This window comes from Podarcis gaigeae (assembly GCF_964106915.1).
Source record: "Podarcis gaigeae genome assembly, chromosome: 14".
In the NCBI taxonomy this organism is placed as follows: domain Eukaryota; kingdom Metazoa; phylum Chordata; class Lepidosauria; order Squamata; family Lacertidae; genus Podarcis; species Podarcis gaigeae.
Genome location: NC_139690.1, coordinates 32,168,017 through 32,182,396, shown reverse-complemented (window position 1 = coordinate 32,182,396; position 14,380 = coordinate 32,168,017). Strand labels below are relative to the sequence as shown.

The 14,380-nt window shown below is 43.1% G+C and overlaps 1 protein-coding gene across 9 annotated transcripts in view; it reads right to left on the bottom strand.

The window, feature by feature from the left end:
- Positions 1-2,428: 2,428 nt before the first annotated feature.
- USP7 (ubiquitin specific peptidase 7) overlaps positions 2,429-14,380 on the bottom strand; it is an 81,825-nt gene continuing 69,873 nt past the window's right edge. For all 9 annotated transcript variants that reach the window (XM_083710812.1, XM_083710809.1, XM_083710816.1 and 6 more), the window contains 12 exons: positions 14,096-14,163; positions 13,300-13,400; positions 11,737-11,890; positions 10,935-11,002; positions 9,298-9,406; positions 9,130-9,207; positions 8,425-8,525; positions 7,403-7,502; positions 6,669-6,788; positions 6,212-6,283; positions 4,545-4,635; positions 2,429-4,010 (listed from right to left, as the gene is read on the bottom strand). In XM_083710812.1, coding sequence (XP_083566938.1) covers positions 3,904-4,010; positions 4,545-4,635; positions 6,212-6,283; positions 6,669-6,788; positions 7,403-7,502; positions 8,425-8,525; positions 9,130-9,207; positions 9,298-9,406; positions 10,935-11,002; positions 11,737-11,890; positions 13,300-13,400; positions 14,096-14,163 — 1,169 coding nt within the window. In that variant the 3' untranslated portion in view covers positions 2,429-3,903. The remainder of the gene's footprint in view (positions 4,011-4,544; positions 4,636-6,211; positions 6,284-6,668; positions 6,789-7,402; positions 7,503-8,424; positions 8,526-9,129; positions 9,208-9,297; positions 9,407-10,934; positions 11,003-11,736; positions 11,891-13,299; positions 13,401-14,095; positions 14,164-14,380) is intronic.

Sequence of the window (14,380 nt, the reverse complement as noted above, 5' to 3'; positions counted from 1 at the left end):
AAGGAAGGCACAAAGTCTCTGTGCTTGAGATGTTTTTGATATGTGGAATATCTTTGTCACAATTAAACATCATCTAATGTGGAAACACACAACTTTGAAAAGCTCCAAAATGTTGTTACTTGGAACTCTAACCACAGGGATGGGGAATCTCAGGCAAAAAGCAGCCTTCTGAGCTTCTCATACCCCCCCCCCCCCCGTCACAAACCTCACTAGAATGGGCTTTGGCCTGTGATAATGGCTCTTTATTACTTTGATGGAGGGATGAGATGAAAGAGATTCTCTTTGTGTGTTAGAAACATGGCTTTTGCATGGCTGGAAGGTAGCTTACTGTAAAGGTAAAGGTACCCCTGACCGTTAAGTCCAGTCACAGACAACTCTGGGGTTGCGGCGCTCATCTCGCTTTACTGACCAAGGGAGCCGCCGTTTGTCCGCAGTTTTTTGGGTCATGTGGCCAGCATGACTAAGCTGCTTCTGGTGAACCAAAGCAGTGCATGGAAACGCCGTTTACCTTCCCGCCAGAGTGGTACCTATTTATCTACTTGCTCTTTGACATGCCTTCGAACTGCTAAGTTGGCAGGAGCAAGGACTGAGAAACGGGAGCTCACCCAGTCACAGGGATTCGAACCGCCGACCTTCTGATCGGCAAGCCCTAGGCTATGTACAAAGTTTAAATCAAACCTATTGCTCCATCCGCCACCAGCAAGAGGTGAATGGAAAATAGTTCCCCACCCCCCTGTTCTGCCAAGACCGTTTCAAGACTCTCACAGCCCAGGGAGTGGTGTCAGTTGAGGCATAGCATGGACACAGGTCTTCCGCTGTCCCTGAAGAGGACTGGATAGGTCTGAACTGCACATAGTGCTACATATACATGAAGCTCCCAACATGTACATGGGAACGGAGAGGGAACTTTCTTCCTTTTATTCTTCTTTTTTAAAAAAGAGCAGGGAAATAAGAGAGCCTCTTGAAAAGAAATACAGAACAAAAGAAAAGTACCCCAGAAATACCAGTTTTCAAATCCATGGCCAGGGGCACAGAGATGTGATAAAGAAGTCAAGCCCTTCACATGGCATAAATCATATGTGGGTGGGAGAATTGCAAAAGAAAAAGAGGTGCTCAGAAATTATACCACATAAATAATGGTGCAAACTAGTGATGCAGAAATGGAGAACATCTGGCCAATGTGGCCCACAATGCAATTTACCCCAAATGGCATTCGCTTGTCATAATATGTGACATCTGGAATGGGGTTGGAAAAGCTGCTTTCTGCAGGGATTGACTGTGTAACTGAGTTTCCCAACGGAGTTCCATGCTTGATGTCTGGAAGCCCCCAGCACAGGGCTCGAAAAGTCCCTTTGCACTGTGGATCCCAGGCACCTAGTCCACCTGCCATAAAATGACTGGTAGCTGTATTGTACCACCTGCTTGTCAAAATTGGCTCACAGAGGTGGGGACCAAAAAGGATCTGGCCCCTAGAGTGGAAAAAAGGCTCCCCACCACTCCTGCTGTAAGACTTGGGCAGTGGAAAGCATTCCATATGCCGCTCCCACTCCAAAACCATTGAACTATCAAAGCAGACAGAAGGCAAGGCAGAAGGAAGTTCCTTTCGATGTGTGCTGGCAGGAAGGCGGTCCTGAGAAAAGGAATTACGAGTTGATAGTGCATAAACTAGTGTGGGAGTGCCTCCTCTGATCCAGATCTTTAGGGGAGAAAGAGAGGTGTAGAGGGGCACCCCTGCAGGGCTGGCCAGTTTGTGGAAATGGGGACAGAAGCCCAGAGAGTGGAGGGTAGCTTGGGCATCCTCTCAAACTGGGAAGCAGGTCTACTAGTTGATGCTGTCTGTGAGTGCTGCCTGGCAATCAGCTGTGATTCCTGCATTGCAGGGAGCTGTAATAGATGACCCCTGGTGTCCCTTCCAACTGTACAATTCTATGAGCCACCGTGGAAATGTGTTTAGAGGGCAAAGAAAGCAGGTGGAATCAGTGGAAATGGCACCACAACAGGATTAAGTTCTCAGTATGAATGTGGTCAACTGACCAGTGTTCCCACCGAGTTTCTGGAATTTACCCAAGTGCAGTTTGAACTTTTTGGCTGCAGAGGTTTGACAGTCCTCTATGAATTTCACCACCGCATCTCTTTTGTGCTACAGACACAGCTCTGCATAGTCGTTTTATTGCCTACCAGTATGAACCCAGATACAGCAATGCCTCTGGAGCAGTGCCTTTCATTTTGAGGATTAGCTAACTGATGCTGCTCAAAGTTCAAATATGATGAATGGATGACACTTACCCTTATCCCTAAATTAAAGCCAGATTTCAAATGTGGATAACTGGCAAAATAAAAACAGAAGATTCTGTCTAAACAAAATCTTCAGAAAACTTGCAAGGAGAGTGGAAATCTTCTTCAACGTCCAGGCCATCACTCACTGAAGTAAAATTTTATAGAAAATTTTTATTCAACATACAACATTTTTTTCCAGCAAAAAAAGAAAAAAAAGGCAATATACAGGAAGAATTGATGCACACCGCAGCTACAGAAACAAAATAAAATATTGGCAGAAGGGAATGGAGGAGGGGGGAAGAAGAGAAAGAATGAGAAATAATGTTGGGCGGGGGAGTGTAAATTGCTGCTTCTATATTTTTACCGCACTCAAAAACTTAGGAGAGACACATGGGGCTGCTTGTAGCTCCAGACTAAAATGGAAAAGCAGTCTGGGGACTGAAATAAAACTACACACAATGAATATTGACATCTGTGAAATTCACTTGCAGACTCACCCTGCCCCCCAGCCGCCCCCCCAAAGGAACCCCAAATGTTAAATTGTACATGTTCCTCTGTTAAATATACAATTTGTTTTCTTCCCCCTCCCAAGCCCCACCCCCGCATTTTTTACAAAGTCAACAGCTTACTAAATGCTAGTGAACATGCCCTCAGTGCTAAAAGGCTATTTTGTTTTGTCTTCCTATGTCTTCCCAGATTAACTAAATTAATTATAAAACAGATGCCTTTTCCTTCTTCAAATTCTCTGGGAAGTTGGTACTATGCTTGTAAATCTCACTGCAACCAAGGGATTTTACTCTCAAACCGTTTCTAAAGGGATACAAATACACTGCACCTCCTTCGGGGGGGTTCCCCAACTTCTTCCTTGGCAAAAGGTGATGTGAGAAAAACAATTTTGACTCAAAATCCATTTATTTATAATAATAATAATAATAATATTATAATAATAAAAAGAGAAATTCTAGGCTGATTGAAGAGACAAAATCTCCCCCCCCTCGAATAAGTGCCAACAGTGTACACAATGAAGTAGAGATTGCTATTTATTGATGATGTGAGTTTCTCTTTGCATTTACAAATGCACAAAAATGTCATTTAAAGTATATAACTGAAGGAAATAAATTGGGCGTGAGCCTAACCATAGCGCCAACTAGCTGCAGTGATGGCAGGTACCACGCATTTAGGAAGTGGGGGAGGAAGGAGGGGAGGGCAAGGGAGGGGGAGGTCAGCCAGAAAAGGCTGTCCAGTTAACGTACTACAGACAATATTTCGCCAATGTCAACTGCTCTAACTCAACCCTTTCCTTCTTATGCTGACAATCTCGCTTTGTTTACATTTCCCATAAAAACTCTCATTGGCACCCAAGCTTTTATAAAACACCTTCATTTTTGCTCAAAAAGAAAAAAAGAAAGGGCAGTCAATAATAGATACAGAGAAGCCAAACTGAACAGCCTCAAAATAAAATTAATAAATCAGCAGCAAATCCTCTTGCTGGAGACTTCCGATCGAGTGCACGTGTACCAAAAGTCCTACAGTTGTTAAAAAGGTGCGCACACACACACACGCACACACACACACGCACACACACATTGTTGCCCCTTTTGCCTCGAACAAACTGGAGAGGGTAAGTCAGTTATGGATTTTAATAGCTTTTTCAAGGTACGTGTAGCGACTTCTCTTTGGGGCTTTGTTGAAATGGTCAAGCCCTAGCCATGGCCTGGGATGAGACATGTTGCCTGGAAGGGAAGAAGAAGAACAAAGAAGAAAGAAGCGAGAAAGAGGGAGAGGGAGAGACAGAATGAACACACTTTCAGATTGTTTTGTACAAAATTTAGAATGTCAAGAACTGAGGGTGGCATTCAGTGACGTGGTTCTGTCAGTGCAAAAGAACTTCCCCTCCCTGTCCCCTCTCCCTGTGTGTGTCCTCCCTGATTCAGCTCTGCCAGCAACGGGGGAACCCCCAAATAGATTTAGGGGGCCGATGGGAAGAAGAGAAAGAGAGGAAGTTCTGTTGCACAGCCAAGTCCTAGCACTAATGGAACAACTTCATTGGATGCTGCACTGAGTAAAGTTGTCACTCTAACATAGGCTTCTATGACAAAACGTATGCAAATATATGGAGCTGGTGGGCTGTGTTCACCTTGGAGAGCAAGACACTGAGCGGGTGAGAGAATAAATGCCACACATGGAAGTCTGCCCCATTGATCTTCAAGGAGCCAAAAAAACCCACAAACCCCTCCTAGAAACAAAGTAAATAAATGGACACTCACCAGGTTGGGGCTCAAAATCTTTCAAGTTCACTTCATATTCATCTTCATTTAGATACTGGTGTCGACCCATCATTACAATGGCAAACTTAAACTTCAGAAAGAACAAATAAATAAATAAAAACGTCAGAGCTCAAATGCTAATTCCTCAAGGAGTATTGTTAAGAAAATTATTTTCGTAGACTTCAAAGCCTCCCAGTCTTATGCTTGCATTTTCTTGGCTCTCATCTCTCAACCCAGCCTCCCTTGGAAGGTGGTGGACTCTCTTTCATTGGAGGTTTTTAAGCAGAGGTTGGTGGCCCTCCGTCATGGATGCTTTAGCAGAGATTCCTGCATTGCAGGGGGTTGGACTAGAATCCAACACTTGAGTCCCTTCGAAATTTGTGATTCTAACCAACAGCATGGAAACAGGCCAAAGCTAGTGTTCCCATTTAGTTGTTTACTATCAGCACCTCCCCCCCACACACACACCATAGACGAGTGCCAATTCCCAAGGTGGGCAACTTGGCGACCTCCACTAGCCATGCTGGCAGCTGGGGCTGACAGCAGCTGGAATCCAACAACATCTGGAGGGCACAGGGGGTTCAGCTGTGCTGGGCTTCTTGCCTTTCCCATTGCCAGGACAGTAAAATTTGATTTCCTATTACATTACAAGCAGGATCCCACTATTCTAGCACCAGGGGAGATGGCCCCCTGGTGTTGCCCCTCCTTGTGCCACCATGACTGAGGTGGCTGTCAACTGACTCACACTTTACCTTACCTCGCAGTGCCACTGCGTTTCCTAGTGGAGCCCAGTGGCTGCTTGGATTGAGGCATTCACTATCTTTAATGTCCCATAATACAATGCCGTGGAGCCCCCCCGGCAGAATTATGGGGAATTAAGATAGAGGTGATACAGGCCTGATGGGAAGTGTTTGGTGGGGTTAATTTTGGAGGGGGCTCGCTCAGTGGTTCTCACCATCTGTGCAGGGACTGGCAAGGGGTGGGGAGGCCGGGCTCTACCAGCTGTCGATATATGCAAGATATTGCAATAATGATGATGATGCTACAATCGTACCTTGGAAGTCGAATGGAGTCATTCCAGAAGTCCGTTTAACTTCCAAAGTGTTTGGAAACCAAACTCGGTTTCTGATTGGCTGCAGGACGCTCCTACAGCCAATCGGAAGCCCCAATGGACATTTGGCTTCCAAAAATAGTTTGCAAACCAGAACACTCACTTCTGAGTTTGCGGTGTTTGGGAGCCAAAACGTTTGAGAACTAAGCCATTCGAAAACCAAGGTACGACAATAATAATAATAATAATAATAATAATAATAATAATACCCTGCCCATCTGGCTAGGTTTCCCCAGTCACTCTGGGTGGCTTCCAGCACAATATAAAAACATAATAAAACGTCAAACATTAACAACTTCCACACAGGTGGTTCTGATATACAGATGCTGATGCCAGTCCGGGCAGGACTTCCTAAAATCCCACCCTCAAATCACAGAGCATCAAAATATGCAGAGAGTGACTTCCTGTGTGGGGGTGCAGGGGGAAGAGGAGCACTTGCAGAATTACAAGACACATTCATGTTGGCAGGGCTAACTCCAGGGTAAAAGACGCAGGTCCCTTCAGAAGCTATGTTATGCTGAGCAACATCTTCCTGAGCGATCTTCTGAGGCAATACCTTTTCAAATTCCTTCTCCTGGATGTCCAGCACTGTCTGAATCCTCTTCATCACCTCTCGAAAGTGTTCACCCTAGGCAGAAAAGCACAACCCCAGCCGTGCAAAAAAATTAATGCCAACCAAAGTTCTGAAATCTATGTGGCTAAAGATGCCACTGAACATGTACTAAAAGGTACTTAGCCAAACTTGGGTATCAGCGAACCTCTAAACACAAACAAAAGGAACTAAATGACCAATTTATGTAAGGCCACCCAAATCACAGAAGCTGAATAAAATATGCATACAAGAAACAAGACTATTGCTACTCCTGGATAATCCAGCATTTATTGCAACAAACTTTCCCTTCTAGCAACACCAGTCTTCTCCAATGTGGTGCCCTGCAGCAAACCAGGATGGCACAGCATTGGTGAAGGCTACCATAAACCACCTGTGTTGCAATAGTACATAGGACTCTCACCTGGTGTATCCTTAGCAAGAAAGGAGTGCCAAACGTCCCAAAAACCTCTTTCTGGAAATGAGCCACTGTGATGAGCATCTCATTCTCCTTATCTAGATCTACCTGGTCCAGGGGGATTTCCTGCATTCAAAGACAGCAGCACACATTGCGCATCAGGCAGATGTACCACCAGAAACAAAAGAAGACACAGGCAGAAACACCAGTAATGGAAACTGAGTTTTTTAAAAATGAAACTCATGAAATAATGAAAGCCACAGCAGCAGCACAACTTCTTCAATATTCTCTGTGTGTCTAGAAATGAATTGGGCCCCGATAAGAAGACTTCCTGGTTACTCTTCATTGGGGTAGGAAGAAGTAAGCCCCACCCACCCACCTGCAACTTAGCTGGGAAAGGTTGCTGCAAATGCTAATGAGGTAGAATGGCCACCATCCATTGTTGCTATTTTATATATTTGTGGGGTTTTTTATTTAGAAAGATTTATAAATTGCTTAACCAAACATGGTGTTAACATAATGAAATTGGGCACAAAACTCAGATATAATAAAATAAAAATTAAAACACATACAGAGAGCGAGAAAATGGAGCAGAAATTTAAAAATGGACATAGTTAACTAAACTAACCTAGAATCCTGCTCTAGACACATTATGTCTGCCAATGGCCTCAATAACTGAAAGTCTGAGCTGGTAACTATGACAGTTTAAATATTCACATTTCACACCACACCATACTGACCTCTATTCGAAACGTTCGACTTGTTGCTGGTGATAAACACTCTAACAATTCATCTTCCTGATGGACACCAATTATTTTGTAACTTACAATTTCTAGCAGCCTTAACAAAGGAAGAGAAATAGATTATGTAAGAACACTAAGTATTAGGATTAATGGTCTATATAAACCAACAGTGTCATGGGGCAAATTTTCTTTTGCACTGGCTGGGCTTGTGCAAAAGCAGCTCCCAACAGGTGGTACCCAATGTCTTAAGTGGAGTAGACATCGAGTTCTGCTGAGCTAATTATTTGGCCCTCCAGATGTTGCTAAACAACATCTCCTATCAACCCCTGCCAGCTTCGGTCTCTAGACCGATGGGAGTTGTAGTCCAACAACATATGGAGGACCAAAAGTTTCCCACTTCTTTAGGGAGTTTTGGTTAATGTCTGATGCTGGAGATACTTTATTTGACATTTGGAATGTTATTAGGTGAACTGTGGAAGAATTCATTCAAGAATATGGGAAAGCCTTCCAGGTTTACAACAAAATAAAGATTCTGTTTTGTAAAGATGTTTAGGTACACCAGTGCTCTTTTCTAAAAAAAAATGTTTAGGAGTACTCTCATTTCCCTACTCATATTGAAATAATGTCCCTCAATGAGGCCAAACTTAGATTCACAAAATGTTTAGGGGTATGCGTACCCCTGCATCCCCCCCCCCCCAGAAAAAAGCACTGAGGTACACACATATGTCTTACTTACGTGTACAGCAGTCGCAAAGGGAAAAGGGATTATGGCTGGCCTTTTCACCCAGACCATACATTGCAACCCTGTGCTGTTCCTGCCCTCCCCTCGTCCAAAGAACTCCCTATATGCACAAGCAGGGAACTGGTGTCCAAGGCAGGACTAGTGCAGCGATCTGTTTGGAGCAGGCTGAGAAGTGTAGCTTCTTTATGGAACTACCTTCATGAGAGTGACATGCAATAAGGGCTACCCACACAGCCCTCTCAAGAAGTGATATGAAAGTAAATGAACAAACACTTGCCTTAATTTCCCTGAACCTCTCTCAGCAAGTTCTACAGCTTTTTTACATTCGTCTAATAAGTCCCGTACACACCCATGCTTGTCTGGATATAGTGTTATTTCCTAAACAAACATTAAGGGGGGGGGGAGAGAGAAGGGAATCAGTCAAGAAATAAAATGCTATGGGAAACACGAGGAAATGAAGCATAGAATATAAAAAGTTCTTGTTGCTATAGGCAAGGGCCAAGACCTGCCCATGGACTCCCCTGCACCGAAATGAATGAGCACATCTGTTTCCGTGACTTTCAACATGGGGCTTGCAACATAGGCAACTTCCCTCCAAAACACGTACAGCTTGTCTATTAATTACACCCTTTATGTGACACATAATTGGACAAATTGGAACCCTGTTGTGCAATTACTCAGGTAGAAGTTCGCATAGGGAAACCACAATTTTATGGCACTGAGTAATGACATGAAAGACCAATACTTTAGACAGAAAAAACTCATTCTCAGTTTTGGAAATATCAAGGCATTGTATTTTTGCACTATGAGAAAAAGGGATATCAGAATTTGAATTTTATAACTAACCAATATTTTGCAATCACTGCCTCAGGAAAACAATTGTGGGGCAAATTTTAATCTGCGAATGCATTTAAACTAATCGTCCAATCCTACTTCTTTGATTGCAGGCTAGGTTCGATATTTTCAAGGAAAAACAACTTACCTCTTCTCTAAACTGGCTGTTTAACCATATGCACTTAAAACTTCTCCTGTTTTCAAAGTCTGTGATTTTCATTTTAAGCTAGGGAGGAGAGAGGGGAAAATGAAATGTTGTCATTATACAGATGAACCAAAGAATCTTCCTCCATATATGCACAAGAAAGTCTCCTACCTGCTGATAGTAAAGTTTCTTGGGCTGTCTAGGCTTGAAGAACTGCAGGAGATCTCTTAAAGTTCCATCATAATTATGTCTAAGAGGGTTACCTGGGCCATCTCTATAACTGAACAAGAAAACCAGGAGAGAAGGTTTTTGAAACACAAAGTTAGTTCAGTGCTCACAATCTGTACAGTTGGGCGACACAACTGAGAAAACCCCGACCCTACCCCAGTCACTATCCACTAAACTTTAGATAGCCATAAGGCCCAGAAGAGGGCCTCCAATGAGAAACGAAGGGCTTAGGCAGGCTCATATTCATCTGCAAGAGTTTCTTGGACCATCATCTTAAGATTGACATATTACTGTCAGTGCTGCTATACTATAACTTTTACCATATTGACTATAAAACTTGAGGAAGAGTCAAAAGCTGCATCACTGTTTTGTGTTTTAATTGATGCAATTATGATACTGTGCTTTGTCCCAAGCTTTTAGTCTGTGCAAGGTTCTCTCTCATTGTGTTCTTTCTATATATGACAAAACTGGGAGATTTGGGGGAGAGGGCACAGAACCAGGTTAATCTAGGGCAGCGTTTCCCAAACTTTTCTCAACCATGGCCCCCTTCTGCACTTTTTTCCTTCCTGTGCCCCCCCACCCTACCAGAAAGGGGCTGTCCCTGGAAAATAGAAACACTTGGAGGGTCTGAAAAAGGCGCACAGGGATTTCTGTATATATGGGAGAATTTTAAAAGGCAAGTGGTCCTCACTGACCTAGTGCAAAATGATCTTGTCATCTGGAAGAGCCCTGGCTCCTTTACCTGGGAGTAAGGCCCACTGAACTCAGTGCAGCTTTCTTCTGAGTAAAAAGGGAACCCTGACCATTAGGTCCAATCGTGGCTGACTCTGGGGTTGTGGCGCTCATCTCACTTTATTGGCTGAGGGAGCTGGCATATAGCTTCCGGGTCATGTGGCCAGCATGACTAAGCCGCTTCTGGCGAACCAGAGCAGCACATGGAAATGCCATTTACCTTCCCGCCAGAGTGGTACCTATTTATCTACTTGCACCTTGACTTGCTTTCGAACTTCTAGGTTGGCAGGAGCAGGGACCAAGCAACGGGAGCCCACCTTGTCGCAGGGATTCGAACCACAATCTTCTGATCAGCAAGTCCTAGGCTCTGTGGTTTAACCCACAGCGCCACCTACGTCCCTTTCTTCTGAGTAGGCTCTTAGTTACTTACTAGATGCAAGTCAGCAGTACCAGACGACCCTGCTTGGCTAAGCGCTGGGGTGGATTTCACCCCGTGCCTTGCAGAACCAAGCAGATGCTGCCGACAGGCCCTGCACCCCTCAGCAGCATCCAAAGGCCCTGATCTACTAGGCACCGGGGTGGATTGAACCCCGCGCCTTGTAGAGTCACGCCCAGACTGCCAACTAGCACAGCACTGGTGGCAGCTACAAGCAGTGGTCAAAAACTGGAGCTTCAGCAATTGCCCTCTTACACTGGAAACAAACCAGGACAGCTCCAAGAAAATGCATGTGGCAGGTAAGGGGGCTCCGGAACGGATCCCGTTCGTATCCAGAGGTACCACTGTACTGTGCTAAAACTGCATAAAAGGCACTACAGCTGAAATATTAATTCAGATGATTGCTTCTTACCCTTGGGACTTGAAAAACTGTAGTAGCATAGGGTCTGTATTCAGCCTTTGGGCGACTGTCTTTGCAACCTAGGAAAATAAATGTTTTTAAAAATCAGAATAGAAAGAAGCCCAGTATTTGGTAAAGGTAAGACAGTGAATTTGAGATTGCACTGGGAACAGTCCACAATGCTTAGGTTTTCTCACTTTTGTCTGAAAGATACTTGCTGCTAATGAGCATTGGAGCCCTTTTAGTACATGACGGGGCTCATGGTTTGCTTTAATTTTAAGTAAGAACAAATTTACCGTACACATGCAGGAGAGAACAAAGTGGAAGAGGTGACTATAACATGTCAAGTTGGAGAAGGGTGGTGCACTGTCAGAATACCCCACCAGGTACACTGAGCTAAATGAAGCAATGGTCTGGCCTGGTTTAAGGCAAGTTTCATATGTCTCATTCCAGAAATATTTTATGTGACTACCACAATCTGGAATAAAGGGGCATTATTTTCAAAGACGTTCGCCAATCTGATGGTTTTGCACCTAATTTCATTGATGGAAATGTAAGGGAGTATATTTAATACAGGAAACCCGCAACTTACGCACATTTCACTTATGCACATTCAGCTTTATGCACTCGGCAAAAAAAAAAAAAGTGTGTGTGTGTATGGCAGAAAAGAGGCAAAAAGGAAACAGGCATCCAGGAAAAAAGGCTTTGGCAATCCCACCCACTAGGGAACCCAATGTTTTTTGACTATACACTGTTTTAGCTTTAGGCAAGTTCCCCAAAGATAACCCCTGTGTAAGTTGAGGGCTTACTGTACCTGAAAATAATTCATTCTGTTGGATAATGTGACAACAAAACCGGGATCATTGGGGATGGTCTTGTCACAGAAGATGACATCAACTCGGTGGTAAAGGTCTCTGAAGTACTCTTTTGCTGTTGGTAGCTCACTGCTATCGTTCTCAGGGTCATCCCTGTTAACAGAAAAGATCGCAGCTGGTTTAACTACACAAAGGTTGTTTAAAAGCTCAGATGACGCAGGAAGTCTTTAAAACCTTGAAGCTTTTTGCGCAGCCTTCAGAAATAATCCAAAGCAGCTGCATAGATCTGTGCTGCATAAAGGGAGTTTCTAAACAAAGCACAGACAGGTCTAGATCAGTGGTTCCCAGACTTTTTGGGCCATTCCCCAGCCCTGCCTGGGGTTCCATAAACTCATCCCCAGTGTCCATTACCCTATAAAAAAGCATTATTCAGAATAGCTGTTTGCACAACCCACTAAGGAAGATAATAACACAATAAAATTCAAACCCATAACAATGAATTGCACATTTATTAAAAATCCAGTTTGAAACTATTTAGTTTAATTAATTCAACAAAATTTATGAACTTGATTCAGAGATGATATTGCATGAAAAGCATCTTTACACAGTCTTACTAATGAAAACATAAGTGTGAAGAAAATTAGCTTAAAATATTTATATATAACCTCTTACCAAATATGCACAAACCTCCACCTACTGTAACTAATTTATAGGAAAATCAATAGCTATTGCCAATAATTGGCCATCTTGTGACTTGTGACAACTCAGAATAATAAATGCAAACAAACAAACAAACATGACCAAAGGAAATCATTTTGAAAGTGATTAAGAGCAGCAAGTTTAAACATGAAGCAAGGAAGCTGTTTGCTCTAGGCTCTAGACTGGTCCATCATAAATAATCAATCCACACACTTGGAGGGGCCCAACTTTAACACCCCCTGTTGCCCCCCATGACTCTTAGTGCCCCCCTGAGGTAATCCCACCGCCTGCCTGGGGAAAGACCTGCCCACTTTGGGAACCACTGATCTATATGAACATACACGAGCCTGTTCCTTTAGGAAACAGGGGGTTGACACAGTGCTCCCTCCAAATCAACCATTTATGGTGAAAATCACATCATCTATGTGGGAAATGAAAACAGAGTCTTTGTAGGTTGAAACCAGCATTGGGAACCTTATGTCAAGGATTGCATTCCACAAACCAGGGTGAGTGAGGCCAGAATCAGAAGTGGGCAGTACTGGAGCTGATGGTGAGCCACATATTTTCCTTTTTTGCTACCTGTTTCTCTCCCCACTTTATTCTCTTCCATCTTTCTTCCAGCTGACCCCAAACCCACCAAAGCCACGCTCCCCTGCCCTGAACACAACAATAATCAAATTTGCCTGGGAGATTTCTCCACTTTAGCCTAACTAGGACAGGTGGGTGCAGGGACAAGGAGGGGTTGATAGTTCCTGACCACTGGTTCAAGCTATCAAGCAGACTTCTATACCGTTTCTATTTTTTAAAAAGCACTGCAAAGCTTGTGTGGTGAATGATTGCAGTAAGCCTCAGTGATAACCTACTTTTGAAACACAATGATGTCACCATCCATGAGTTCATCAAGAGCTTTGTCTAGGGAAACATCATAGTCCTGAATTCTCTCCGTTAAATTCGGCTTAACTTCCTGAGGCAAAAAGAAAAGAAGAGATATCACAAGACAGTTATCATCAAGGAGGAACAAATTTCCTTCCAATCCAAAATTAATGTTGTGTTGTTTCCATTCATACATACACAGTGCACTGTGACAGCAGCCACAAGGGGAGGTATCAATAGTACACACACCAAACAATCCAAAGACAAAATGCAGACAATGACATCTCAGCTTCATAAGCCAAAACATGAACCATCATTTTGATTACACACAGCCCTTTTACACAAGAAAAGAAGCAAACCAGGAAGGTTCATTAATTTCAATGGGTCTATTCTGAGCAGAAGGCGGAATTCACCTAATGATGTTTATAATAGAGCAACACTGGATTCCACAAAGTATTTTTAAGCTGGGTGAAATTTATTATTCAAATGGTATATTTTAAAAGGGGGGGGGGGTATAATCACATTATTGACACCAGGGAACAATTTTGTAAAGTCTGAAACTGTGTAGTTTTTGTTAGATGTGAGCTTTTCATTTTAAAGAAAGTAATTTTACAGAAATTCCAATTTTTCAAGAAATTCCTTAGTTCAGGTTGCATTGTGTCTATCTTGCAATCATGGAATTTTGAGACTCCTTTGTTGTAATGATACACAGTACTTCAGCAAAAGTTTCTAAACGAACAGCCATAACATTGTGACCTAGCTTAAGGAATAGTAAGTGATCCAAACCTCATAGAGGATAAGATTAGATTCTTGGGGAAATCCTGCTCTTTCACACATAACCGGCAGCAAGTCACCTTTAAGGAAAAGAAAAGAAAGAGTATTTACCATTTACTACTCCAAATTTGGGAGGGGACAGACATTTCTTACAACATCCTGCTTTTTAAACATTCCATCTTCAAGTTTATAACACAACAAAGATAAAATGATGAAGCTACTCAACCAGCTGAGTTCAGGTAGGCTGTAGCACTAACATATGCAGTTTCACAGCATTTTTTGAACTATAACCTTGCG